General features: G+C 41.9%; 1 protein-coding gene across 2 annotated transcripts; it reads right to left on the bottom strand.

The window, feature by feature from the left end:
- On the bottom strand, positions 1–27,443 carry LOC110497585 (glutamate metabotropic receptor 1b). 2 transcript variants are annotated; one of them, XM_021573768.3, is made up of 10 exons: positions 27,288–27,443; positions 22,598–23,445; positions 18,556–18,805; positions 15,858–16,093; positions 12,569–12,815; positions 11,977–12,145; positions 11,432–11,558; positions 3,838–4,226; positions 3,057–3,589; positions 1–2,338 (listed from the first exon to the last, which is right to left on the bottom strand). In XM_021573768.3, the coding sequence occupies exons 2-10, from the start codon at positions 23,325–23,327 to the stop codon at positions 1,357–1,359; spliced, it is 3,663 nt and encodes a 1,220-aa protein (XP_021429443.2). In that variant the 5' UTR covers positions 23,328–23,445; positions 27,288–27,443; the 3' UTR covers positions 1–1,356. The 2 variants fall into 2 exon arrangements, with proteins under 2 accessions (XP_021429443.2, XP_036810433.2); XM_036954538.2 differs by having other exon boundaries at positions 1–2,303.

Genomic DNA, 27,443 nt, shown 5'->3' with positions numbered 1-27,443 from the left:
CATGTGCAAAACAAATATTTGATTTATTCTAACAAAACACATATCTTCAATAATGTGAACGACAATGACTGTTTGCACGACTGTGTTTGATACATGTTGTAAAACAGAAAACATGATTGGACTCTATGAAGGCATATCTATCAAATAGCCTATTCATGTTACTAGCCATTGTTTATTACATTATATATAGTGAGATCATAACAATTGGTAAAAGTAAGAATTATACTGTACAAACCCAACAGTCACTATAAGCAACACACTTATAAATGGTAAAATAAACGCAGTAATTCCTTTTAGTAAAACTAATCTGAATCGTTACCAAAATAGGATGCATACTACTACATACTGTACATTCACAAAAGTAACAAATTACATGTTTGGCAGTCATATTATAATAGACACTGTTGCAAGTATGGATTTAGAGGAGTGTTTATAAAATAGACAGACTTGCAATAGAAATGAGAGACATTTTAAAAATGTTTTTCTGTAAATGGAAGCATACCGGATACATGGCACTTGAATCCTTCTGGTTTTTGCTTGCTACATTCTTACAGTAGTTAGTTATTGTATCTGTATAATATATTCATTCTGAAGTTATCTGATGAAGAAAGTGACTGTGACAATCTCTGTGATTTTTTTCTTCTGAATAATACATACTTCTTTTAAACAAAACAACAAAACACATTCATCTAGAACATTTTACATTGTAAGGTTATAACTGTATTAGAAAACATGGGCCTACACAGTGCATACATTATTTATAGACATGTTTGTGAACTACAGGTTGGATAGTCTATTATGATAAACAATCTACTTTCAAGTGGTGGAAGTTTGCCTTAATGAAAACAAGCAACAAACACAACCATTATTGTAATACCTGATGATGGTCAAATTCACACTGCATTGTACCCTTAAAATAACTGCTACTTACATGACTTCAATAAGCTACACGAAGAAAACTATAATAGCTTCAATATGCTACATGAAGAAGACTATCTTAGCTTTTTGCTTTCCTAATAAGACACTGAGCAACTTCAAAGCTGTTCATCTCTTGCATAAACATGGCAATACATTTTGCAACAGGTTAAATCTTTTCTTTGTGATATTTATTATACAACAATAAGACCTTTTAAAAGTGTGTCCTGTGCTTTTTTTGCTCACTTTCATCCCTGTAAACACACACTTTTGCTCATAGATTTCATGAGTCAACCAATATAGTCCAGTCAATCTCTCAATAAAGTTTTCAAGACATTTTGACCATTTCTTACTGGTCATTAAATGGAACACAAATAATATGCTACAAGTCATCAGCTACAAAATGGCTCTATATTATTCTACCATATCTACAGTACTCGTTCACAGCGTTGAGCTTTGTGTGTAATCCTTCAGAACGACGGAGGCATAGTTTGGAGGGGTGCACAATATGGACTCGGACACGGGTGAGGCGTTATGAAAGGGGCTCCCCATGCTCGCTGTATCACGAAATGGGGAGGGGGGCATCAGGGCCAAAGAATTCTCCGTTGCTAATTTGAGCTGAACGAGGTCGTCGTCCTCTTCTTCTTCGTGAATCAGGGCGTTGTCATACATGTATCCATGGAGGAGGCCAAACCGCTCGTTCTCCACCACTACATCCTCCTCAATCTCCTCCTCCTCCTCATCCTCCATCTCCAGGTGGGAGGTGTGCTCCTCGTCGTCGAATGAGCCAAGGTCTAGTTGCAGGGGCAAGACTGCATGCTGCTGGATGAGATGAGCCTGGTGGTACACAGGCCTGCCATGACTGCTCCCAGACCTGCCCCCAAAACCCTCACCACCACCAACAGGGCTGGGCGGAATGATCATGTCCATATCATTGAGCTCAGGGATGATGAAATCACTGTTGTACTTGCCCACCACCTCCTGTAGCTGTAGGTGGTCCATGATGACTCTCTGCTGGGGGATCACTCTGCTCTGTGGCAGGTGCGGGGGCATGTGCTCAACAGGAGGGTAATATTCAACCACCTCCTCGTCCACCTCTTTCATCGGCCCACCAGTGGTGGGCATTATCTGCCCATGGGCCATCATGTGGGGACTAAGGGGAGGATTGTATCTGACTAGGTCGCTCTCGTCCTCCTCGGCTACATTGTACAGAGTCTTGGTGCTGAGGTCAGAGAACTCCATGGCCATGCTGCTGCCTGTGTTATGGTAGGTGTTAGTTAAGGGTCTGATGACGGCCATCTGATTGGAGCATCCTGCTTCCTGTCTCTTCACGTGCACAGACAGTCTTTGCCAATTGTGCTCCCCTTTTGGAGCATGATGTCTTGCACCTGGTTCAGACCATGACACAGACTTTCCATTAGAACTATGAACAGAATAAAGATGGCTGTTAGCTATTTCATAGGGACTCAGAAAGGTGGAGACAACAACTGTGTTTCTGGTTCATGTAATAACATTTTTAAAAAGGAAAGTTAAAATCTATAACAGATCAATTCTATGTTGATGGTGACTTTACAAAATGCGTATTTTTGGTTTGATTTACTGAGGATTGTATATTTATTTATATATTCAGATGAATGTATTTCCAATATACTATACATCCTAATTCTGTGGTACAGTGTATCCTGATAGTGATCCTTCAGTACTCATGGGTATGCTGGTATTAATTATATTCAGCAACAGATCAACCAACGGTGGTTGTTAATTGAACATTGACCTGGATCTGGCATAATATCCTGTAACACTCTCTTTGTGTCCCAAATGGCACCATATTCAATACATAGTGCACTATTTTTGGCCCAGGTCAAAAGTAGAGAACTAGCCTATATAGGTTGCCATTTGGTACGTAGGCTCTGCCCTCTGTGCGTGAATTACTGTAAAGCAAAATCAGCATCCCAGTGGTACCTCAGGAGCCCGTATTCACAAAGCGTCTCAGAGTAGGAGAGATGATCTAGGATCAGATCCCCCTGTCCAGCTTATCTTATTCATTATGCTCTAAAAGGCTAAACTGATTCTATATCAGCAGTCCTACTTTGAGACTCGTTGAATACAGGCCCAGGAATGACTCATTTCCATCAACTTACTTCTCAGAGTTCTTCTTCCGTTTGAACATGTCGAGCAGGCTGTTGCTCCGGCAAGCGATATTGCCGTCGCCGACGTGCATGCGCACTACATCTGAGGTGGTGAACGCGCTGCGCACATTCCGCTCCGGCTTGGCGAGGATGATATAGATCTTTGGTGAGAACATACAGCCCAATGCCACAGTCACACTCAGGCTCACTGAGAACGATGTGGTGATGATCTTGTAGTTAGAGCCAAAGTAGATGGGCACAAACGCCAGCCAGATTATACAAGTTGTATACATAGTGAAGGCGATGTACTTGGCTTCGTTGAAGTTAGCCGGAACGTTGCGCGTCTTGAAGGCGTAGTAGGTACAGCTCATGATGAGCAGGCCGTTGTAGCCCAGTGGCGCTACCATGCCCACCGTGCTTGTGTTGCAGATCAGGAAGACCTCCCTGATGCTGGGGTAGGACTTGACGGGCATAGGCGGCTCCAGGATGATCAGAGTAACCTCCAGGGTGAGCTGGACACTGACTAGGAGGCCGGCGATCACCAACTGATTATACAAAATAAGAAGAACACACAGGATTTATATGCCGCTTTTTTCAAGGACACAAGACATACCAAAGACAAAACAATAGGTGCGTCTGAAATGGCATCCTATTCCTTATAGTGCACTACTTTTGACCAGGGCCTGCTAGTGCACTATATAGGGAATAGTGTGCCATTTGGGAGGTATCCAATGTCAAAACCATCAAATGAAAACAAGAACAAAGAGAAATCTAAATAAGTCTATATAATCACCTGGGCCCAGGCGCTCATAAACCGCGGCTTCCTGGTACAGATCTTCTTCTTGCTGCCAGCCAGGATGCGTGCGATGCGGTTGGTCTTGGTGACTAACGCTGAGTAGCACATGGTGGCTGAGAGGCCCACCAGGAGGCGCTGCAGGTAGCAGGAGGCCACGGTGGGCCTGGCGATCAGAGTGAAGGGGCAGATGTAGCCCAGGAAGATCCCGGCCAGGATGATGTAGCAGAGCTCGCGGCTGGAGGACTTGACCACAGGCGTGTCCCGGTAGAGGACGAAGATGAAGGTGACAAAGGAGGTGACCAGGATGCCCAGGCAGGCAAACACCACCTGGACGATGGACTCTGGGTTCCCCCACTCCAGGTACCGCAAGGTGATTGGCTCGCAACCTGGGGAGAAGACACAGATAAAGAGAATAAGCGTGAGACCTTTCTCTGAAGATATTTCACTTGAAACAAAGCACAAAGGCTATTACTGTATGCAATAGGCTAACTGATTGATGGATGGATTGATTGATTGATTCAACCTAGGTCCCAGACAGTGTATGTCTGACTTGACACTTCTTAATTCCAAATTGACAAAACTACCCAAAATCACAAAGGATGAAATAAACTTATAGTGGATAAAAAAAAAATTCATTCTGCACAGTTGAATATTAATTCAATATGGGTAGCCTATAGCATTTTTCTTTCTCCAAATCAACCATCTAAGAGCCTGTGTAATCGCTGCCTCCAGTTGGAAAACACACCAAGTATTAAAGTAGGTTTTCAGCTCAACTATAAATAAACCCCTTCTCTACTTAGGGAGAGGCAAGCTGTAGTACAAAGCGTAGCCATTGGAGGCGAGGGGGAACGACAGGACTGCAGCAGGAGTCAGTAAATCACTGCAGCATAACACTGGTCCAAGCATCCAACATCACCACACTATTCATCCAATGACACAGCTAACTAATGGCAAATATTTCACTGACCAATTTTATATTAAAGAGATAATTCAGGGTTTTGGAAATGATGCCATTTATCCTTTTCCCCAGAGTCAGATTGGATTTGTGGATACCGGTTTTATGTCGCTGTGTCCAGTATGAATGAAGTTAGAAGTAGTTTCGTAAGGCAATGCTAACTAGCGTTAGCACAATTACTGGAAGTCTATGGGTATCTACTAGCATGCTAGCAGATACCCGATTCCTGTAGACTTACAGTCATTGCGCTAATGCTAGATAGAATTGGCTCGCAAAACTACTTCTAACTTCCTTCATACTGGACCTGGAGACATAAACATGATATTTATGAGTTCATCTGAGTCTGGGGAAGTAGATAAAGAGCATCAATGCCAAAATCATGAAGTATCCCTTTAACGTCAAACAGCAAAAAGGAAATAATCACACAAGGTCATTAAGTTTGTGTTATGGTTGTTAAAATAATTGCCATCTAAACAAAATGTTCACTTTCACAAAGTTGATGACAATTATTTTTGGTTAGTATCATTGTTTCATGTCTAATGTCTTTGGGGCGGCAGGGTAGACTAGTGGTTAGAGTGTTGGACTAGCAGCCGAAAGGTTGCAAGTTCAAATCCCTGAGCTGACAAGGTACAAATCTGTTGTTCTGCCCCTGAACACCCCTGAAGGCCTTCATTGAAAATAAGAATGTGTAATTAACTGACTTGCCTAGTTAAACAAAGGTGAAAGGTAGACATTTAATTTCAAGGAGAGCGTCTTATCTTTGAAGAGCTTGAAAGCCATAAGCAGTAGCAATAAGAAATGTAGTGTTGTCTAATATATGATTAATGGTTCTCTGGTGTCATGGGGTACACCTTTGAAAATAGGAAAGCAGTATAGGCCAGATGGGTGAAATAGTGCTGTTACCAACAATCATGGATGAATAAACTCTGCTGAGCACAGATTAAGTGTTGTGCTGCGAAGGCTTTGAGGAACTGAACTTCAAAATCAGACTGTATTCCCTGTGGGAATAGTGTCTCCCCTGTGAATAAGATACAGTGGGGCAAAAAAGTATTTAGTCAGCCACCAATTGTGCAAGTTCTCCCACTTAAAAAGATGAGAGAGGCCTGTAATTTTCACCACTTCAACTACAGACAAAATGAGGGAAAAAAATCCAGAAAATCACATTGTAGGATTTTTAATGAATTTATTTGCAAATTATGGTGAAAAATAACTATTTGGTCACCTACAAACAAGCAAGATTCCTGGCTCTCACAGACCTGTAACTTCTTCTTTAAGAGGCTCCTCTGTCCTCCACTCGTTACCTGTATTAATGGCACCTGTTTGAACTTGTTATCAGTACAAAAGACACCTACCTATCCACAACCTCAAACAGTCACACTCCAAACTCCACTATGGCCAATATCAAAGGACACCAGAAACAAAATTGTAGACCTGCACCAGGCTGGGAAGACTGAATCTGCAATAGGTAAGCAGCTTGGTTTGAAGAAATCAACTGTGGGAGTAATTATTAGGAAATGGAAGACATACAAGACCACTGATAATCTCCCTTGATCTGGGGCTCCACGCAAGATCTCACCCAGTCGGGTCAAAATGATCACAAGAACGGTGAGCAAAAATCCCAGAACCACACGGGGGGACCTAGTGAATAACCTGCAGAGAACTGGGACCAAAGTAACAAAGCATACCATCAGTAACACACTACGCCGCCAGGGACTCAAATCCTGCAGTGCCAGACGTGTCCCCCTGCTTAAGCCAGTACATGTCCAGGCCTGTCTGAAGTTTGCTAGAGAGCATTTGAATGATCCAGAAGAAGATTGGGAGAATGTCATATGGTCAGATGAAACCAAAATATAACTTTTTGGTAAAAACTCAACTCGTCATATTTGGAGGACAAAGGATGCTGAGTTGCATCCAGAGAACACAATACCTACTGTGAAGCATGGGGGTGGAAACATCATGCTTTGGGGCTGTTTTTCTGCAAAGGGACCAGGACGACTGATCCGTGTAAAGGAAAGAATGAATGGGGCCATGTATCGTGAGATTTTGAGTGAAAACCTCCTTCCATCAGCAAGGGCATTGAAGAAGAAACGTGGCTGGGTCTTTCAGCATGACAATGACCCCAAACACACCGCCCAGGCAACGAAGGAGTGGCTTCGTATGAAGCATTTCAAGGTCCTGGAGTGGCCTAGCCAGTCTCCAGATCTCAACCCCATAGAAAATCTTTGGAGGGAGTTGAAAGTCCGTGTTGCCCAGCAACAGCCCCAAAACATCACTGCTCTAGAGGAGATCTGCATGAAGGAATGGGCCAAAATACCAGCAACAGTGTGTGAAAACCTTGTGAAGACTTACAGAAAACGTTTGACCTCTGTCATTGCCAACAAAGGATATATAACAAAGTATTGAGATAAACTTTTGTTATTGACCAAATACTTATTTTCCACCATAATTTGCAAATAAATTCATAAAAAAATCATACAATGTGATTTTCTGGATTTCTTTTCTCATTTTGTCTGTCATAGTTGAAGTGTACCTATGATGAAAATTACAGGCCTCTCTCATCTTTTTAAGTTGGAGAACTTGCACAATTGGGGGCTAATTAAATACTTTTTGCCCCACTGTATCTGCTCTGAGCTCTTAGGGATATTTAAAGGGATACTTCAGAATTTTGGCGATTTCTCCAGAGTGAGATGAACACGTGGATAGCATTTTTATGTCTCTGCGTGCAATTTGAAGGAAGTTGCTATCTAGTGCTAACGCAATTTCCAGCTAGCGTTAGCACAATGACCAGATACCCATGGACTTCCAGTCAGATGCCCATAGACTTCCAGTCAATGCACTAATTCTAGTCAGCAATTGCACTAGCGCTAGTTAGCAACTTCCTTCAAACTGCATGCAGAGATATAGAAATGTTATCCACAAGTTCATCTGATTCTGGGAAAGCAGATAGATGGCCTTATTGCCAAAATCCCGAAGTATTCCTTTGATATTATACAGCTGAACAGAAAGGTTGAGTGCATCACATGAGCAAGGAAGTAAATGTAAATATTGACTTTAAATTGACAAATACTTTGGGCCTACTGTAATGTCATGTAATAATATACATGGATGTAATAGTATAAGATAATATATGGCTAAAAATCCTCTGATGTATATTAACCAGGTGTACAGTGCATTCGGAAAGTATTCAGACCCCTTCACATTTTGTTATGTTACAGCCTTATTCTAAAATGGATTAAACAGTGCCTTAGACCACTGCACCAATCGGGAGGCCAATCCCATTCTTCTCTGAAGATCCTCAAGCTCTGTCAGGTTGGATGGGGAGCGTCGCTGCACATCTTTTTTCAGGTCTGTCCAGAGATGTTCGATCGGGTTCAAGTCCGTGCTCTGGCTGTGCCACTCAAGGACATTCAGAAGCCATTCCTGGATTGTCTTGTCTGTGTGCTTAGAGTCGTTGTCTTGTTGGAAGGTGAATCTTCAACCCAGTCTGAGGTCCTGAGGACTTTGGAGCAGATTTTCATCAAGGATCTCTCGGTACTATGCTCAGTTCATCTTTCCCTCGATCCTGACTAGTCTCCCAGTCCCTGCCGCTGAACAACATCCCCACAGCATGATGCTGCCACCACCATGCTTCACCGTAGGGATGGTGCCAGGTGTCCTCCAGACGTGACGCTTGGCATTCAGGTCAAAGAGTTCAATCTTGGTTTCATCAAGACCAGAGAATCTTGTTTCTCATGATCTGAGAGTCTTTTAGGTGCCTTTTGGCAGACTCCAAGCGGGCTGTCATGTGCCTTTTACTGAGGAGTCGCTTCCGTCTGGCCACTCCACCATAACGGCCTGATTGGTGGAGTGCTCCAGAGATTGTGTCACACCCTGATCTGTTTCACCTGTCTTGTGATTGTCTCCAACCCCTCCAGGTGTCACTTATTATCCCTGGTGTACAGTCGTGGCCAAAAGTTTTGATATTAAAATATTAATTTTCACAAAGTCTGCTGCCTCAGTTTGTATGATGGCAATTTTCATATACTCCAAAATGTTATGAAGAGTGATCAGATGAATTGCAAAGTCCCTCTTTGCCATTCAAATGAACTGAATCCCCAAAAAACATTTCCACTGCATTTCAGCCCTGCAACAAAAGGACCAGCTGACCTCATGTCAGTGATTATCTCATAAACACAGGGTGAGTGTTGACAAGGACAAGGCTGGAGATCATTCTGTCATGCTGATTGAGTTTGAATAACAGACTGGAAGCTTCAAAGGGAGGGTGGTGCTTGGAATCATTGTTCTTCCTCTGTCAAACATGGTTACCTGCAAGGAAACACGTGCCATCATCATTGCTTTGCACAAAAAGGGTTGCTGCCAGTAAGATTGCACCTAAATCAAGCATTTATCGGATCATCAAGAACTTCATGGAGAGGGGTTCAATTGTTGTGAAGAAGGTTTCAGGGCACTTCAAGTCCAGCAAGCGCCAGGACCGTCTCCTAAAGTTGATTCAACTGCGGGATCGGGGCACCACCAATACAGAGCTTGCTCAGGAATGGCAGCAGGCAGGTGTGAGTGCATCTGCACGCACAGTGAGGCGAAGACTTTTGGAGGATGGCCTGGTGTCAAGAAGGGCAGCAAAGAAGCCACTTCTCTCCAGGAAAACATCAGGGACAGACTGATATTCTGCAAAAGGTACAGGGATAGGACAGCTGAGGACTGGTGTTAAGTCATTTTCTCTGATGAATCCCCTTTCCGATTGTTTGGGGCATGCGGAAAAAAGCTTGTCCTGAGAAGACAAGGTGAGCGCTACCATCAGTCCTGTGTCATGCCAAAAGTAAAGCATCCTGAGACACATTCATGTGTGGGGTTGCTTCTCAGCCAAGGGAGTGGGCTCACTCACAAGTTTGCCTAAGAACACAGCCATGAATAAAGAATGGTACCAACACATCCTCCGAGAGCAACTTCTCCCAATCATCCAGGAACAGTTTGGTGACGAACAATGCCTTTTCCAGCATGATGGAGCACCTTGCCATAAGGCAAAAGTGATAACTAAGTGGCTCGGGGAACAAAACATCAATATTTTGGGTACATGGCCAGGAAACTCCCCAGACCTTAATCCCATTGAGAACGTGTGGTCAATCATCAAGAGACGGGTGGACAAACAAAAACCCACAGATTCTGACAAACTCCAAGCATTGATTATGCAAGAATGGGCTGCCATCAGTCAGGCCCAGAAGTTAATTGATAGTATGCCAGGGCGGATTGCAGAGGTCTTGAAAAAGAAGGGTCAACACTGTAAATATTGACTCTTTGCATCAACTTCATTTAATTGTCAATAAAAGCCTTTGACTCTTATGAAATGCTTGTAATTATACTTCAGTATTCCATAGTAACATCTGACAAAAATATCTAAAAACACTGAAGCAGCAAACTTTGTGAAAATTTATATTTGTGTCATTCTCAAAACCTGGCCACGACTGTATATATCCCTTTGTTTCCTGTCTCTCTGTGCCAGTTAATCTTGCATGTTTTTCAAGTCAACCAGCGGTTTTCCAGTACTCCTGCTTCTATTATCTTTTGCTAGTCCTCCCGGTTTTTGACCCTTGCCTGTTTTCTGGACTCCGTACCCGCCTGCCTGACCATTCTGCCTGCCCTGACCTCGAGCCTGCCTGACCATTCTGCCTGCCCTGACCTCAAGCCTGCCTGACCATTCTGCCTGACCTGACCTAGAGCCTGCCTGACCATTCTGCCTGACCTGACCTCGAGCCTGCCTGACCATTCTGCCTGCCCTGACCTCAAGCCTGCCTGACCATTCTGCCTGCCCTGACCTCAAGCCTGCCTGCACCTCTGTACCTCCTGGACTCCTGAATTGTTTAATAAATATCAAGACTCAACCATTTGCCTCTTGTGTCTGCATCTGGGTCTCACCTTGTGCCCTTATAGATGGTTGTTCCTCTGGAAGGTTCTCCCATCACCACAGAGGATTTCTGGAGCTCTGTCAGTGACCATCGGGTTCTTGGTCACCTCCCTGACCAAGGCCCTTCTCCCTTGATTGCTCAGTTTGGCCGGGCGGCCACCTCTAAGAACAGTCTTGGTGGTTCCAAACTTAATCCATTTAAGAATTATGGATGCCACTGTGTTCTTGGGAACATTTTAATGCTGCAGAAATGTTTTGGTACCCTTCCCCAGATGTGTGCCTCAACATAATCCTGTCTCGGAGCTCTACAGACAATTCCTTCAATCTCATGGCTTAGTTTTTGCTCTGACATGCACTGTCAAGCATGGGACCTTATATAGACAGGTGTGTGCCTTTCCAAATCATGTCCAATCAATTGAATTTACCACTGATGGACTCCAATCAAGTTGTAGAAACATCTCAAGGATGATCAATGGAAACAATATGCACCTGAGCTGTAACATAACAAAATGTGGAAAAAGTAAAGGGGTCTGAATACTTTCCCGAATGCACTCTCTTTTATCCTTCATTAGCTTTGTGCATATGTTTATGTAGGCACCTCTACAAAGACACAAGAAAGCTAAAAGCAAACACCATACACTCCTAAATAACCCAACAACTCGATGGTACTGTTTTGGACCCATTCATGCACAATTCTGTAGGTGTGAAAGAGGGAAGGGAAGGGCACCGTACTATACCTTCCAGTTCAGGGTCCGGCCACCAGCCCAGGTCGCAAGCCGTACAAGTAAACTCATCCTGAACAATCTCGTTGTCTTTACAGGCTGTACAGATCCAGCAACAGCTCACCTCTCCCTTCCTGATCACCTGTTTCATTCAAACACATAGACAGGATGAGATTGCACTGTTGGAGTCTCTCAACTCACTCAATTTACCCATACAGCCAGTCACAGTTCTCTCCCTAGTCCCTACTCCTTCCCCTTGGCCTTAACCCAGATATGCAGCATCTGAATAAGTATAACTAGGGTAGGGGTGGGGTGTCCACCATATTGCTTACACCTTACAGATCTGCAAAATGGAAGGTTTTGCAGATTGCTAATGTGTAAGTTGGGCTAACGCGAGTTATGGAAAGGGAAGGAGGAGGAGATTGCTTTCGCAATTGCATGCAGATTTATTTTAATGAGAAAATCAAGCACCCGTGGGCGTCCTAGTGTTAATGAAAGTCAATGGGTAAATAAATAATTACGTTCAGTAGCATCAGACCAGCTGGACTGTTGACACCTACCTTGATCTCTCCCTTGGAGCAGGGCTCGCTGCAGACGGAGAGGACCATGTCACTGCGGTTTATCTGCATCATGTAGTCATCAATGCTGAGCTGACCCTCGTGCCAAGAACCCACATTGATGTAGTCGAACGCACCAGGCTCCACATACTGTAGGTTCATTATTTCATACCTAAGAGTGGAGGGGAAGTTGCTATGAAACTTGTATCTGATTCAAGTGTACGGAGACTTATTTTCATAGTGAAAGAGAAAGCAACAGATTAAATTATATTGATTGATCATGGGCAGGGGACTTTGGTATACATAGATATTGATATTGGTTATATTTCAGGAGGATTGGTTGTCTTCTGGGCACGTCATCCTAATCATTTGGAAACAGTATTGTCACTGTCAGGGGATTTTTGTTGAGTACTAAGAGTAGATGCTGTACTTGTCGGATTCACACCGCAGTCATCTCGCTCAGGAAACCATCGTCTTAACCTTAAGTTTAAGAGGAAATTCCCTCTTGGGCTGAGGGTGACACTGGTTTTATGTCTCGTTGGCAGGGCTATCTCATCATGAGACCCTGACTCTGCATCACCTGGGCTACACCTACCTGCCAGGTGTGTCCCCATTTTCATCAAACCACACATCTTCTCCAGACACCCCAGTGAAGGAGGTCCTCATGAGGAACTCTAACAGCTGGCTTCCATCGATGGGGTCCATGGCTTTGCATAGTCCCACATGGCCGGGGCAGAGGTGGCTGTGCATGTCATGGAGACCCTGAGCCATGGCGTAGATAGCATTGATGACGAATCCCATCTTACTGTCCTGGACATAGTTGTCCTCTAGACTTTCGTAACCTGTGGAATACAGTTAAAACAAAGGAAGGAAGATTAGGGATGCATTGTTTCCTCAAAGTAATTACAAAAAAAAAGTACTTAATGTTTCAGCTCTGTAAGCATTATACAAGGAATATACAATGTAATGTAAAGTGAAATAGATAGTCATAGCTGAATATGAAATAAACTATTTTTCTATTGTCAAACATCTTTTGCAGCGTAATATCGACTGAAATATTACCAAGGAATGATAGGGTGTCCAAAGACACATGCTTATTATTCTTCTTGGGTTTTGTGCAGCAGAAGGACACACTGTGCTGTTCTGTTCTGTGTCTGGGAGCATCAAAGGGCAGGCATCATTATGTTATGGCATCAAAGAAATGCTTGTTACCATGGAGCCACCAACCATTTTGCATTCGCAACTCGCAATTCAATTAGGTGTAAATAATGTGGTAATATTATCATTAATTGACAGAGGAAGAAAATCTATTATTCTCATTTATTCCTTCCTCCCTCGATGCAGTTGCGTCGCCGTTTGCCAGAAATACAGGTCTACACATTGTGCAGTATGTTAAAAGATAGAGACAGTAGAGTAACACTTTGATGATTTACCTAGAATTTGAAGAGAACAATATAGAACTGGGTCCAGGGACACCCTATCGATTAACAAGCGTGAAGCAAGCTGGAAGCAATATAAACAGCACATACTGTAGCTGATCTCGGTCTTATACTAATCACAATATTAAAGGGCAACTCCACCACTTTTCAACCTGATATTCATTATCTCCAGCACCGAACCAGTGTCTACGCAATCGGTGAAAACAGCGAGTTTCTATGATCTGTGGTTAAAAAGAAAAATGCGTATCTGTGATATCACATGGTAGGATTAAAAGTAAGAAGAAGTGTGATTATCAAAAGCTGCAGCAGGTTTCTAGCCAGAGGGAGGGGTATGTTCTTGCTCCCCACGTCACCGCGAATCTAGTTTGCTTTTAACTTCTGCTTATGGCATCGTGTAGAACTTCTTAACGTTCTGTTTTTTTTTCTCTTCTACAAAATGTAGAAATGCGCAGTTTTCACACGTCGACACTGGTTTTGGTGCTGGAGATAATGAGCGTGAGGTTGAAAAGTGGTGGAGTTGCCCTTTAATAATAGTATCCGGTACAGAAAGAATCAACAATTTGACTCATATCAATTTGTGAATCAAACGGTTCGGGCACAATGATTGCTCAGTTTTCAGATGTGTTTGTTTGTAGCCAGGCTTGTTTTTAAAAATTGTTATATATCAACTTACTGAATGTTACAAGTACAAACAAACACACCAACAATCGATTGGATAGGGTTGTGGATAGTGGTATGAAGAGTGAGAGATATACACTGAGTGTACAAAACATTAAGAACACCTTCCTAATATTGAGTTGCACCTGCTTTTGCCCTCAGAACAGCCTCAATTCTTCGGGGCATGGACTCTACAAGGTGTTGAAAGCGTTCCACAGGGATGCTGGCCCATGTTGACTCCAATGCTTCCCACAGCTCCATCAAGTTGGCTGGATGTCCTTTGGGTGGTGTCCATTCTAACCCCATGGTGTCTTAACGTATTGGGCCAAGGTCCATATAGGAACATGCAGCTTGAAGTTCTACAAGGCAGACCAGCCAGTTCGCATCTCATCTAATGCTTTCAAATGTTATTGGGCTTATGTTTTATACAAGCAATCTCAAAACCAGGAGGATGTGAGAATACACAGCATGTGAGGGAAACCAGTTGTTGTGCTCTCACTGCAATGCATAAAATCCCCCCCAATAGCTTTATATAGTAGGGGTCAACAGATATACATTGATAGCGTTGAATTTCAGGGTTGATATGCCTCTGGTTTGGTATCTATGCAGGTTAGGAAAAACCATCTTAACCATAAAGGTTAATGACTTCCCATCAAACAAATCATTGAGTTTTCTATTGATGATACACTATATCAGTCGACCTCTATGTATATTGCCAGAGTGATGTGCTTTAAGAGTTCGTTCAGAAAAATACACACTCACCATTTTGGAGCTCTATACAAAGGAACGACAGAACAGCAGGCTATGACTCTATCTCTGATTATCACAAATGATCAACATCCTTGTTATAAATAGTGCAGAACGTAAGAGAAACTTAGGGCTTGGTTTATTAGTGAAGAGGTGGATGTACATTCAAAAAGATAAAACTAGTCTTTGAAAAGGAGATGTAAAATAGAAACGTAAATTCATGCTAAATATTAAAAAACATATATACTGTTGCATGCATCGTTTATATTTACCTTTCACTTGAATCAAAATATATTTTTTGAAAACATCAGCAATTTCTATAGAATTCATCACTGGATTTGCTAAACAATGGTAACCAACTTGTAAATGAAGTTTGAAGACGCACAGTAGCAGCCAAACGTTTGGACACACCTACTAATTCAAGGGTTTTTCTTTCTTTATACTATTTTCTACATTGTAGAATAATACTGAAGACATGATTCCACATGTGTTATTTCATAGGTTTGATGTCTCCACTATTATTCTACCATGTAGAAAAGAGTACAAAATAAAGGCAAACTTGAATGAGGTAGGTGTGTCCAAACGTTTGACTGGAGCTGCATATAGTACAAAAGGAATAGAAAAGTGCAAGGTGGGGAAAAAAAAACGTTTTTTGAAGACATGCTTTTTGAGCATTGTTTCAAGTCATCAATACAGCTTGAGCTAATCAATTCATCTGATTATTCACTTTTTTTTTGGAGATCCAATGTGCCTTTTAAATTCAATTTACCTAGATCATCTTTGGTTGGCCAGGAGAATGTTTTAGAAATAAAATAAAAACAAAAACAAAACATTATTGTATGGCTAGATGCACAGAGACCATTTATTTGCTCCAGTTTCATGAAACTTCTAGCCATTTGAGACAAAAATACCATGTAAACATAAACATAGACAACATAGACAACATAAAGTATACCATATGCTAGTTCACATTGCAAGTCTGCAACCCTTCTGAAGAAACCATTATCATTCTCTATCATATCATTTCCTCCCCATATCTACCTGAGCAGTTTTTCTTGTAGTTCATGTTCTCCAGTGGGTGCCCTGGGATGCGGCACTGGAACCTGTGCTGCCAGAACTCAGGGAACCATGGGTTCCTGGTGTTGGTGTTGAGGCGGAGCTTCAGGAAATAGTCATCGAAGGACGTGACCTCCTCCGAATGCAGCTTCACAGTGATACCGCCCACAGCCTCCTGTTCATAGCCCTCGACCACCTCATCTCTGTCTGCCCAGCCATCACTGTGGGGAGAAACACAGTAACATTAACGTTAGGACTACTCCTTACCACCCCAAAATGGGTGGTATTTTAGAGCAATTCAATGGTCCCCTGAAACAGATGTTGAGAAAGTTTTTAGATGACTCTGGTAGGGACTGGGGACAAAATGGTTGCATTTCCATTTGCTTGTCTACACCAGACAAGTTGGACAGCCTGAGGGAGAAGGCAAGACCGCATCTTCAAGAGTCACAACAAAAGCATAAGGTATGGCGCGACAAAAAATGCAAGAGAAAGTGAAAGGAAGTCTGAGCAGAAGGTGCTACTACTTCTACCTTCTGATTCAAGTAAACTGCTTGCCAAGTGGCAGGGGCCATGAACAATGGTCAGGAAGACAGAGTCTGTGTAACCTATGAGATTCTCTTTCCAGGAAAGCTTCTTCTCAACCAGAGAATATCAGAAATAAAGTTGACGAATATATTCTCTGTGTTGCGTGTACTCATTTCACAGCTTAGGGAGGTGTAATGAGCATGCACAGCCTCCTGCTCATAACCCTCCACCACCCCATCTCTGTTTGCCCAGCCATCACTATAGGGGACAGAACATTTCATCAGTAACACAATACAGAGGAATACACACCTTGCCACTTGCGTTTGTGTAGCACACAAAAATAAACAATTGACTAATGAATACCCTCCTCCCTCCTCCAGCATGGCAACATCACCAATATCTAGCCATCTGTTTCACAGCGCTACACACACACTACGCTCCAAGAACCTGCTGCTCTGACGTCAGCACATTGAAGTCATCATTCAAACCATGGTATGAACAAAAAAACACTCAACCAGGCCATACCACCTCCATGTGGGATACTGGGTATAATTGTTGCATTGTCTAACCTTTACATAGAAGGAAGCCTGTAGCTTATATACCCAAATCAAATTTGCCAAACAATGGCAAATGTAATGTCAGCATTTAACAATAAAGACCTCTGCTATTTAGAAAAGGCATCTTGTTTCTTACAGGAATCACATACACATATAGGGTGCAAAACATGTGTGCACTAGACTGTACTATAAGTAACATTGCATTTGACAAACTACTGTACTGTATGCTGGGTAAAAGCATCTGCAACAGTAAGTGGATACATACTGGAGGAATGAGGTCCACGCTGCAAACAATTCTTTCCTCTCATCCTCCACACAGCCCAGGATAGATGGATGGCCCTCCCCAGCCTCCTCTATCATAGATGGACCCAACGCAATGGGCTGGCTGCGTTCACTTACCGCACTGCTCTACAAAACAGTATTTTTTTTCAGTCGCTAGTCTCCTTGACCCAGAAAGAAACAGCCGCACCAATCCCGTGTCCTATTTATCACCCGCGAAGACGTCACAAGCTGCATAACTCAACTGCCGAGAGTTGAAAGTTTTATAGATTTGTGTTTTATCGTCGGTGTTTCACACTGTATCCTCACTATCACCATATAACAGTGTTACATCACTTACTTTGTTTATATATACAATATGTTTCTGTCTTTTGAGGAGGAATTGTCCAAACTGTAATCCAGGGTTAGCCTGCATGGTCCAACTGTATTGTTATTGTGTGAAAGGAAACAATAGAAACCTACAATTGAAAAAAGACCAGGCTAATTCGGGGACAGTTGTGGCTGCTGCTGGAGCTTCACCAAGACTAGGTCTTCATGCTAGCTAGCTCCATCACTGCATAGCTACAGTCTTACTACAGTGAGGGGGTGTCTACAAGCTGATCTGTGTTTTGATGCTCAGTCGTCCTCACCACTGAGCTCTGTGCTGGAGGTGCTGTCCCATATTACCCTAGTCTCCCACCGAGTCGGTGATCTGACAGGGGGGGGGGGGGAGAGAAGAGCTGTCCCATATTACCCAAGCCTCCCCAGTTTGCCTGTGATCTGACAGAGGAGAAAGAGAAAGATAGAGAGCGGTAGAAATAGATAGAGAGCTGTCTAACCATGCATTATTCATGAGAATGAGTGTGATTAAAAAGCTTCTTTCTGTTTTCAGAAGGACCTCCACTACTGCAAGAATAATGATTATTATTGTGTTCAAGTATAAACTGAGTAAACCATCGGGGGCCTTGGTATGATATATCAAAGGGAGAAACAGCACCTCAATGCTTAGGACAACCCTCAATGGTCATGGCAATAATTTCTATACTATATGATAATAATGAGGTCAATCACTCCACTATATGGAGTAAGGTACGAACAGCAAATTTGCCATTCTATGTTCAGCTTGATCTGATCTGGGGCCTAATGAATCATGCGTTTTAGAGTAGGAGTGCTGATCTAGGATCAGGTCCCCCTGTCCATGTAATCTTATTAATTATGATCTAAACTGATCCTAAATCAACACTCTTACTTTAAAATGCTTGATACACAAGGCACCAGTTTGATATCTCCCTTTGACCCATTGCTAAGACTGATTATGAACATATAAAATGATCTAACTTTACCTCCCGATGAGAAGGAACTCCCCTGCCACCCCAAGTCGTCTCATAGCCATGAGCAGTCCACGGACCGTCATGCCCTCGCAGAAGCAGACAACCACCCGGGCCTTGGGCAGGCGTTCTCTCAGCTTCCTCAGCAGCCTGTCAAAGTGCTTCTCCCCAGCATTGCTGTAGATCTTGTCTGAATGGGCGATACACAGCCCCTCCTGAGAGGCCAGCTCCTTAAAAGCTTCCATGCCACTTTCTCCGTAATTACCTGGGAAAATAAACAGCATTAACAAACAAAACAAAAAACACTATATCATGGTCTTTAAAGGTAACTATATATTTGAACACAATATTATTTAAAAGGTCAATACAATATTCTACATTCGGAAGAAGTTTAAGGCATTTTGTACTATAACTTCACCTGTAAGCACTGCCAACAAGCCAAACACAACAGCACTGCAACCTATAACTAGTGACTGCATTTCAAACTTTTTTTTTCAAATCACTTCTTTATTTAATAAAAACACATATCATTCTATTCATCGGTCTGGTAAATAACGAAGGTGCAACAGAACAGAAATGTAATTGGGTTTTAATGAGTTCACCAACAACTCTCTGCCTGAGTCCTCTGAGTCCCTCACTGCAGGTAGATCAAAGGTTGCATCGCAAATGGCACCCTAATCCCTTTATAGTGCACTACTTTTGACCGGGACCTATAGGGCTCTGTTCAAAAGTAGTGCACTATACAGGGAGGGAATATGACACCATAGGACACAACCGGTGACTATGCACAGCAGGCAGGCAGCTATAAACCTTATATCATTCAGACATCTCATCATCGGGGCATGGAATCTTAATTATTGTATAATAGTCTATCCTACTGCCTGGCTCTTATTACTGTACTGCAGAACCGAACTGTAGCTACTAAAGCCGAGAATTGTCTTGTTTTCTCAGTCTCATATGCTGTTGTTGTTCAATACTCAAAAGGTGGAAAACATAAAAAAATATATATATTTCTTATTTCCGGTAGTTTATAACATTGAAGTGAATTAATCGGAAAAATTACTCATCTTGACTGAATTACATCATGCTGCAAAGAGTTTGTGGATAAGGACAGCATACATATTTCTATCTAACCTCTTAAATGCAGTCATTTACCAACCAGGATACTTTCTGACAGCTGGATACCTGGTGGATTACCTGCCATCACCTCCCCAGTAAGATTTAGTAGGACAGACATTTCTGAAAGACTTGGTTCACGAAATCCTTCAAAGATTCAATTCATGTAACTCAAGAATTTTGTGTAGTTGAGGCAGTGACTAGTGAGTTGTGGTAGTATGTTGCACACATTCATTTCGAAACAGAGGTCAGGAGCAAGTTGTAAGTATGCTATTGCCATGATAAACCAACAAAACAAAATGATATCTTTGGGAACATCAACACAAATCATTGCAAGGGCTGCCGTCATGTAAAAGCTTCTATTGTAGTACCTTTATGTGGGAGATAAAGTACACTCTTAGAAAAAAAGGTACCTTTATGTGGGAGATAAAGTACACTCTTAGAAAAAAAGGGTTCCAAAAGTGCTCTTTAGCTGTCACCATTGGAGAACCCCTTGACAAACCTTTTTGGTTCCAGGTAGAACCTTTTTGGGTTCATCAAAGGGTTCTCGTACGGGGACAGCCGACGAACCCTTTTAGGTTATAGATACCACCTTTTTTTCTAAGACTGTAGTCATGATTGCTATTTGATCTGCTTCAACGATGTAAAACTGGATTACAATGGAAAATAACAAGCTGTTGCTTTCAGTATTGCGGCATCCACTCAAACGGATCATACAAACAACTCATGTGTCCAGCTGTACGCCCATCTGATTGAGGCTTGTAAAGTCATTTGATATAGCTTTTGTGAAATACAAATGAAGAGTTGGGTTCATGGACATGAACTGGTATAACTGACCATTGCTGACTGGAAAAATAGAACCCAAAGATCCAGGCCTGTCATAATCATGTGCCAACCTCAAACTATAAATAGACCAGTGACGACCCGTCATTCAGGGTAGGTGGGGCTTCGAGCCCCACATTTTTAGCAACAAAAGTTATAATAATATTTTTGGGGGGGCTTTCCTGTTATTTTTCCTGTTATTTTGTCACATATCAGTTTGCAAACAATGTAAAATATATATATCATTAGTTAATAAAGTTAATAAAGTTAATAAAGCCGCATACAAACATGGTCTCTTTATTGTTTTCTTGAGTAAGGCAGCTCCAAAATGCAGGTGTTTCAGCCTAGTTCAATGCTTTCTGTGGTGGTGGGGCAAGCCAACAGATTGGCTAAGTGTTCTGTCACTCATGGGGACACTACGTCACTGCCAAGTCTAAGGGTAGAGCTAAAACATTCTAGCCTCTCTGGTGCTGCCATAGAGTTACATTAGAAGTGTCCATCCAAAAGGCTCAAGGTCATTGGCCACAGATAAAATTACGTCAAATCACATATCTACAGTAGCTTCTACAGTAGCTATGTCAACATCATACTTTCAAAATCTTATCTAGCAGTCATCATCATGAATCAAGTCAGCAATCTACTAGCAAATCCTTTTAATCCTTGTCATATGAAGAGAAATAATGAAGAGAAATTATAGATAAAACATACCGGTGCTCATCGGCCATTGGACATAAACATTACACAAGTTGGAAATCGCAAATTCAACAATGAGTGGTTTGGAAGGAACCAGTATGGCTAACTGCAAGCAAATCAAACCTTAGCCTGCTATTCAGTGGAGTGGCTGTGTGGTCCCAAGTCTAAGATTAAGGGTCTCTTTACCTAGTTTATATTTTATAAACATTCAACATTGGCCATGCTGTCAATGAAGCATGATTTGTGCCGAAAATTCAAAACAACTGTTAACTCGGAACTACAAAATCTGACATTAGTGAGTTCAAGACAACTGGGAACTCGGGAAAAACGAGCTACGACTGGGAAAATATGTTCTGAACTTTCATCCAATCGGAATTGTAAATTCAGAACTTGGGCCTCTTTCTGGAGCTATGACCTGAAGAACACTGACGTCACCATGATTCAACCTTTTTTTTCTTAGAGTTCCCAGTTGTCTTGAAAGCACCATAAATCCAGAGAATGCCAGACTTTGATGACAAAGTTTGATGACAAAATTCACCCACAAATGACCAATTGTCAGTAGAAACCACATTTGTTGACGCAAGTCAGCCATATCGGCTATTTTTATTTTAAAAGGCAGTAAATGAGGCTGAATGAACTGTTTCGCTTCTAGACAAGGCTCCGCTGATAGCCAGATGTAGCAGTGGTAAGGTGTTAGGACTGCTGTTGGGACTCTGCTGTTGGGACAGCTTTATGTAGGCCCTAACAGTTTGTGGGCACCGTTTGTCACCGTTATAGTGCAATGAATGTATTGTTTAGTGTTGTGTAGTGGCTTTGCTGGCATGCAGGCATTCCACATTATTATTATTTTTGCTCCACCACGATCTACATGCTAAAATCGCCACTGAGATAGAATATTCCGTCCTCCCTAACCAACAGCTGATTCCAAACATTGCCCTCTCTTCACTGGTCTGACACTTTTCTCCACACCTAATTAAGCCCTTGAAAAGCTTCCGGCTAGACCAGGGTTAATTAACTTTAAAGTGCTAGGAGCAAGCATAGAATTTGACCATGAAAAAATGGCTTCCACACCAGTGTGTGCCCAGTGGGTTGTACCTTTTCAAGGATTCTTCCTGAACTGTAGGCCTAAATTAGAGGGATGAGGAAGGCCTGAATGAACAAGCACAGGTTATAAGCTTTGGTGGATTATGTTGAACCCCCTTGTTTTTTGAGCTAAATCCATTAGGATTATGAATTATGACAAATCTTAATCAATTGTACAATAACACATATCTGACATGAGAGTATCCGCAGCTCTGCCAATTATTTAAATCCCCAACACAACGTAATCAAATTGTGTTTGAATAGATATTGATGGCAAACATGCAACATGCAATTACTTTTGTAAACAAAAAAACATACAGTAGGTCTACAGACAGTGACTTACCCTCTGTATGGACTGCTGAGACATATGTCCAGTTATAGCGTTTCACAATGTCCAGGATGGCTCTGGCTTGGAGAGTATCAGAGGGCACAACCCTAAGGAAATACTTGAAGAGAGTTTTGTCACTCAGATCTATGCTGGTTGCAGAATATGCTATCTGGGGGATATTGAACAGCTGCAGGAGGTTCTGAACTTGAATAGCCACTGAGCTTGACCCAGGTCCGATAACTCCTGCTATGGGTCTCTTGGTGGCGGGTGGCTGACTCGCAGGCATCCCTTCAATGCACCACTGTCTGGAGGTACCATCCTTGTTGTCATCATCCCGGATCGAGATGAGAGAGTCTCTAATGAACTCAATACTCTGCTCCAGAGCCACTGAGGAGTGCCAGCAGGAGTCCCTGATCTCGCACCCAAGAGTGATGTTGGGTAGAAGATTCGGATTGGAGTTGATTCGGTCCAAGGTGTGGAACATTGCTTCTACTCGTTGGATTCCATACTGTTCCCGAACCTCACCACATTTCCTCTCCGCTACCTGCTCTGTTGACGGTTGGTGGTGGACCGAGAACAGGGCACCAATTATAATGTCCCCATCCATTCTGGCCACCAAGCGGGACGAACCAGCTTTAGGAACCACTGACCTCTCAAATATGTTACTGGGGGAGACGAATGCGTCATACAGTAAAATAGGGAAATACAAAAACCTAATGGCATTCAAGTACATCATATTCCACATGGTGTGAACGGTCTTGGTGATAGAATCATGTCCTCTTTGCCATTGGGAAGAGCTGTGGGTCCAAGTTTAATCGAAGATCCATCATCTCCTTACCACACCTCTTTCACTGATGTCTTTTCTGCAGATGAGATACGTATATTAATTTAAGTTTTCTTTAGAAACAAGTGATGATAAACAGCTGTCCGTTGCCAATCTATCTTTGGCAACTCTTTATACCCTTTGAAACACTACATAACTTCTCAATTAACAAAAGGAAAATATCCCACTGGACACAGACGTAAATTCAACATCTATTTCACGTTGGTTCAATGTAATTTAATTGAAATAAAGTGGAAAAATCAGTGTGTGCCCAGTGGGAGAGCTATAACGCAGAAGCGAACTTGACATTCAATCATGAATAATCAAAATAATAATAGCCTAGTCTACAGTAATTTATAAGTATATAATGACATTGAATGCCTCTGATAACATGTACTGCAAAAACAGTTTGCCCGGAGACTGATTAAAAGTTGATTGGTCTGATGGTTGGTTTGCATGGCTGGTTTCAGCACCTAGTCATTGGACAGCACTCAGCGCTAATTTGCCTGTTGAGTTTGCAGTAATTTACCCACACTGAGCTACATATATTTCTGCTTAAAATGCTGCTAAAATGACTCATTGAAATTATGAATCAGATCTCATATAATTTACTACACCTTGAGGCCTATGTACAGCACCAGTCAAAAGTTTGGACACACCTACTCATTCAAGGGGTTTTCTTTACTTTTACTATTTCTACAATGTAGAATAACAGTGAAGACATCAAAACTATGAAATAACACACATGGAATCATGTAGCAACCAAAAACCTTTAACCTTTATTTTTTTAACCTTTATTTCACTAGGCAAGTCAGTTAAGAACAAATTCTTATTTTACAATGACAGCCTACCACGCCCAAACCATCCCCTAACCCGAACGACGCTGGGCCAATTGTGCGCCACCCTTTTGGACTCCCGATCACACCCGGTTGTGATACAGCCTGGGATCGAACCAGGGTCTGTAGTGACGCCTCTAGCACTGAGATGCTGTGCCTTAGACCGCTGCGTCACTCGGGAGCCCCAAAAGATATTTTAGATTTGAGATTCTTCAAACTAGCCACCCTTTGCCTTGATGACAGCACTGCACACGCTTGGCATTCTCTCAACCAGCTTCACCTGGAATGCTTTTCCAACAGTCTTGAAGGAGTTTCCACATATGCAGAGCACTTGTTGGCTGCTTTTCCTTCACTCTGTGGTCCAACTCATCCCAAACCATCTCAATTGGGTTGAGGTCGGGTGATTGTGGAGGCCAGGTCATCTGACTACATCACTCTCCTTCTTGGTCAAATAACCCTTACACAGCCTGGGTGTGTGTTGTGTCATTGTCCTGTTGAATAACAAATGATAGTCCCACTAAGTGCAAACCAGATGGGATGGCGTATTGCTGCAGAATGCTGTGGTAGCCATGCTGGTTAACTGTGCCTTGAATTCTAAATAAATCACTGACAGTGTCACCAGCAGTGTCACCAGCAAAGCACCCCCACACCATCACATCCCTTCCTCCATGTATCACGGTGGGAACCACACACGCAGAGATCATCCGTTCACCTACTCTACGTCTCACAAAGACACGGCGGTTGGAACCAAAAATCTCAAATTTGGACTCATCAGACCCAAGGACAGATTTACACCAGTCTAATGTCCATTCCTCGTGTTTCTTGGCACAAGCAAGTCTCTTCTTCTTACTGGTATCCTTTAGTAGTGGTTTCTTTGCAGCAATTCGACCATGAAGGCCTGATTCACACAGTCTCCTCTGAACAGTTGATGTTGAGATGTGTCTGTTACTTCAACTCTGTGAAGCATTTATTTGGGCTGCAATTTCTGAGTTTACATCAGAGGTTACTCTGGGTCTTCCTTTCCTGTGGCGGTCACCGTGAGAGCCAGTTTCATCATAGCGCTTGTTTTTGCAACTGCACTTGAAGAAACTTTCAAAGTTCTTGAAATTTTCCACATTGACTGACCTTCATGTCTTAAAGTAATGATGGACTGTCATTTATATTTGCTTATTTGAGCTGTTGTTGCCACACACACACACACACACACACACACACACCTTGTCACAGCACAACAAATTGGCTCAAACGCATTAAGAAATAAGAAATTCCACAAATTCACTTTTAACAAGGCACACCTGTTAATTTAAATGTATTTCAGGTGACTACCTCATGAAACTGGTTGAGAGAATGCCAAGAGTGTGCAAAGCTGTCATCAAGGAAAACGTTGGCTACTTTGAAGAATCTCAAATATAAAATATATTTTGATTTATTTAACACTTTTTTTGGCTTCTACATAATTCCATTAGTGTTATTTCATACTTTTGATGTCTTCACTATTATTCTACAATGTAGAAAATAGTCAAAATATCGAAAAACCCTGGAATGAGTAGGTGTGTCCAAACCTTTGACTGGTACTGTATATAACCTATTGAGATTTTCAAAGTCTAACGGACATTCAAATTGACAATAACTTACAAACGTTTTAGGTAAAATAGGCTATTTCACAGTTTTTCATTGATTCAAATGTTTCAGACATTTGTGAATGAAATGCCATATTATTAATATAGGGTGAAGTCCGCATTAGTGGGACATCAGGTGTAGTGGGACATTTGTGTTTGAGAGTACTGTACTATGGTCATTTTGCAAACCAATCACAACAGATGTTATTTTGGGGTTGCTACTGCATGTGTTCTGTGTTGGTTAGTGTGACATCACATCATTGATGGACATACCCATCATTTATGGTCAGGTTTCTTAGGTGGGGTGACCCGTTAAAAATGATGAAAAATCGCTGTACTATGAAGGCTGTCATTCTGTCAATTATAATTTAACCATCTAGCATTTCAGTGTTAAAATGAATAGTTATTGATAGCGTTTTGAAATATAATAAACGTTAATGTAAAATAGCTTGAATATTTTATGAAAATCTGATTTATAGTACTATCCCATATCTAATGAAGGAAATTACTGACAGGGAACTTTTCAGCTATAAAAATGCACAACATAAACCTTTAATCAATTTAAATACAATTTCCTTCATTAGATATTCTAAAGTACATTGAAATATGTTGTTGTAGTTGTTCATAACATCTCAAAATCAAGTCTAGACGCTATATAGCACATAAACATCATGGGATGACAGGTAAAGGAATTAAAGGGAAATAACAAGGGGTGTAAGGAAAGAACGGAAGAACAATGACATGTAAGAAATGTAGGCTAGAAAATGTATGAAAGGGGACAGCATTTAGGGAATAATAGAGGTGATTCAGGATCAATTAAAAGCTGAGCAAGCTCCTTTAGATAGATTTTCACCAAGAGCTTGGAATGTCCCCAAATCAATTTCCCAATAGCATTGATGAGAGGGTCTAATAGAAGATCATAGACAAAATAAAAACATAAATAAAACAGAGAGTGTGTTATCTATATGCCTCTACAAAGTCGTATTTATGACTTCCTAACAAGTGCCAGGTGAAGTGGGATAGTAATGTATTTCTAATGAGTAAATAGTGTCCCACTTCATCTACTTAAATGTCTCACTAAAACTTAAAGCCACGCTTTAGCAAATGTAGGGGTCTGATGTTCTTTTAGGGGTATTAGCATCCACTGAATAATACACTATCAACATGCTTCATCATCACAATGTAGATAAGACCTTAATTAATTGAAATAAACATACATTGAGTAGGGGTAGACTTATTTTTATTGTGTACACAGCCATTGACCAAAAAAGTGGCCCACTCATGCATATATCAACCTAACTAAACAAAATGCTACCATCACTGATGTTCACATGAAGAGTAGTCTCCTCCATTCATGTTACGTTGCACCTTTTGAAATCCTTAGCATAAAACACCTTAAATATCATAACGTTAGAGTGTGGACATACCTGCACCTCCTGCCTCGGGAACATTGCGTACCTCCTCGTCTCCTGAACCTCTCAGTTTGGAGCCCAAGTTAAGCCTTTGCCGCGCCAATACAGGGTTTCTCTTTTTGCCTCTCTCTCTCTCTCTCTCTCTTTCTATCTCTCTCTTTAAAAAAAAAA

The sequence above is a fragment of the Oncorhynchus mykiss genome, chromosome 19, assembly GCF_057628025.1.
Source record: "Oncorhynchus mykiss isolate SJ-2025 chromosome 19, ASM5762802v1, whole genome shotgun sequence".
Taxonomy (NCBI): domain Eukaryota; kingdom Metazoa; phylum Chordata; class Actinopteri; order Salmoniformes; family Salmonidae; genus Oncorhynchus; species Oncorhynchus mykiss.
This window is presented reverse-complemented; position numbering and strand designations above follow the sequence as displayed.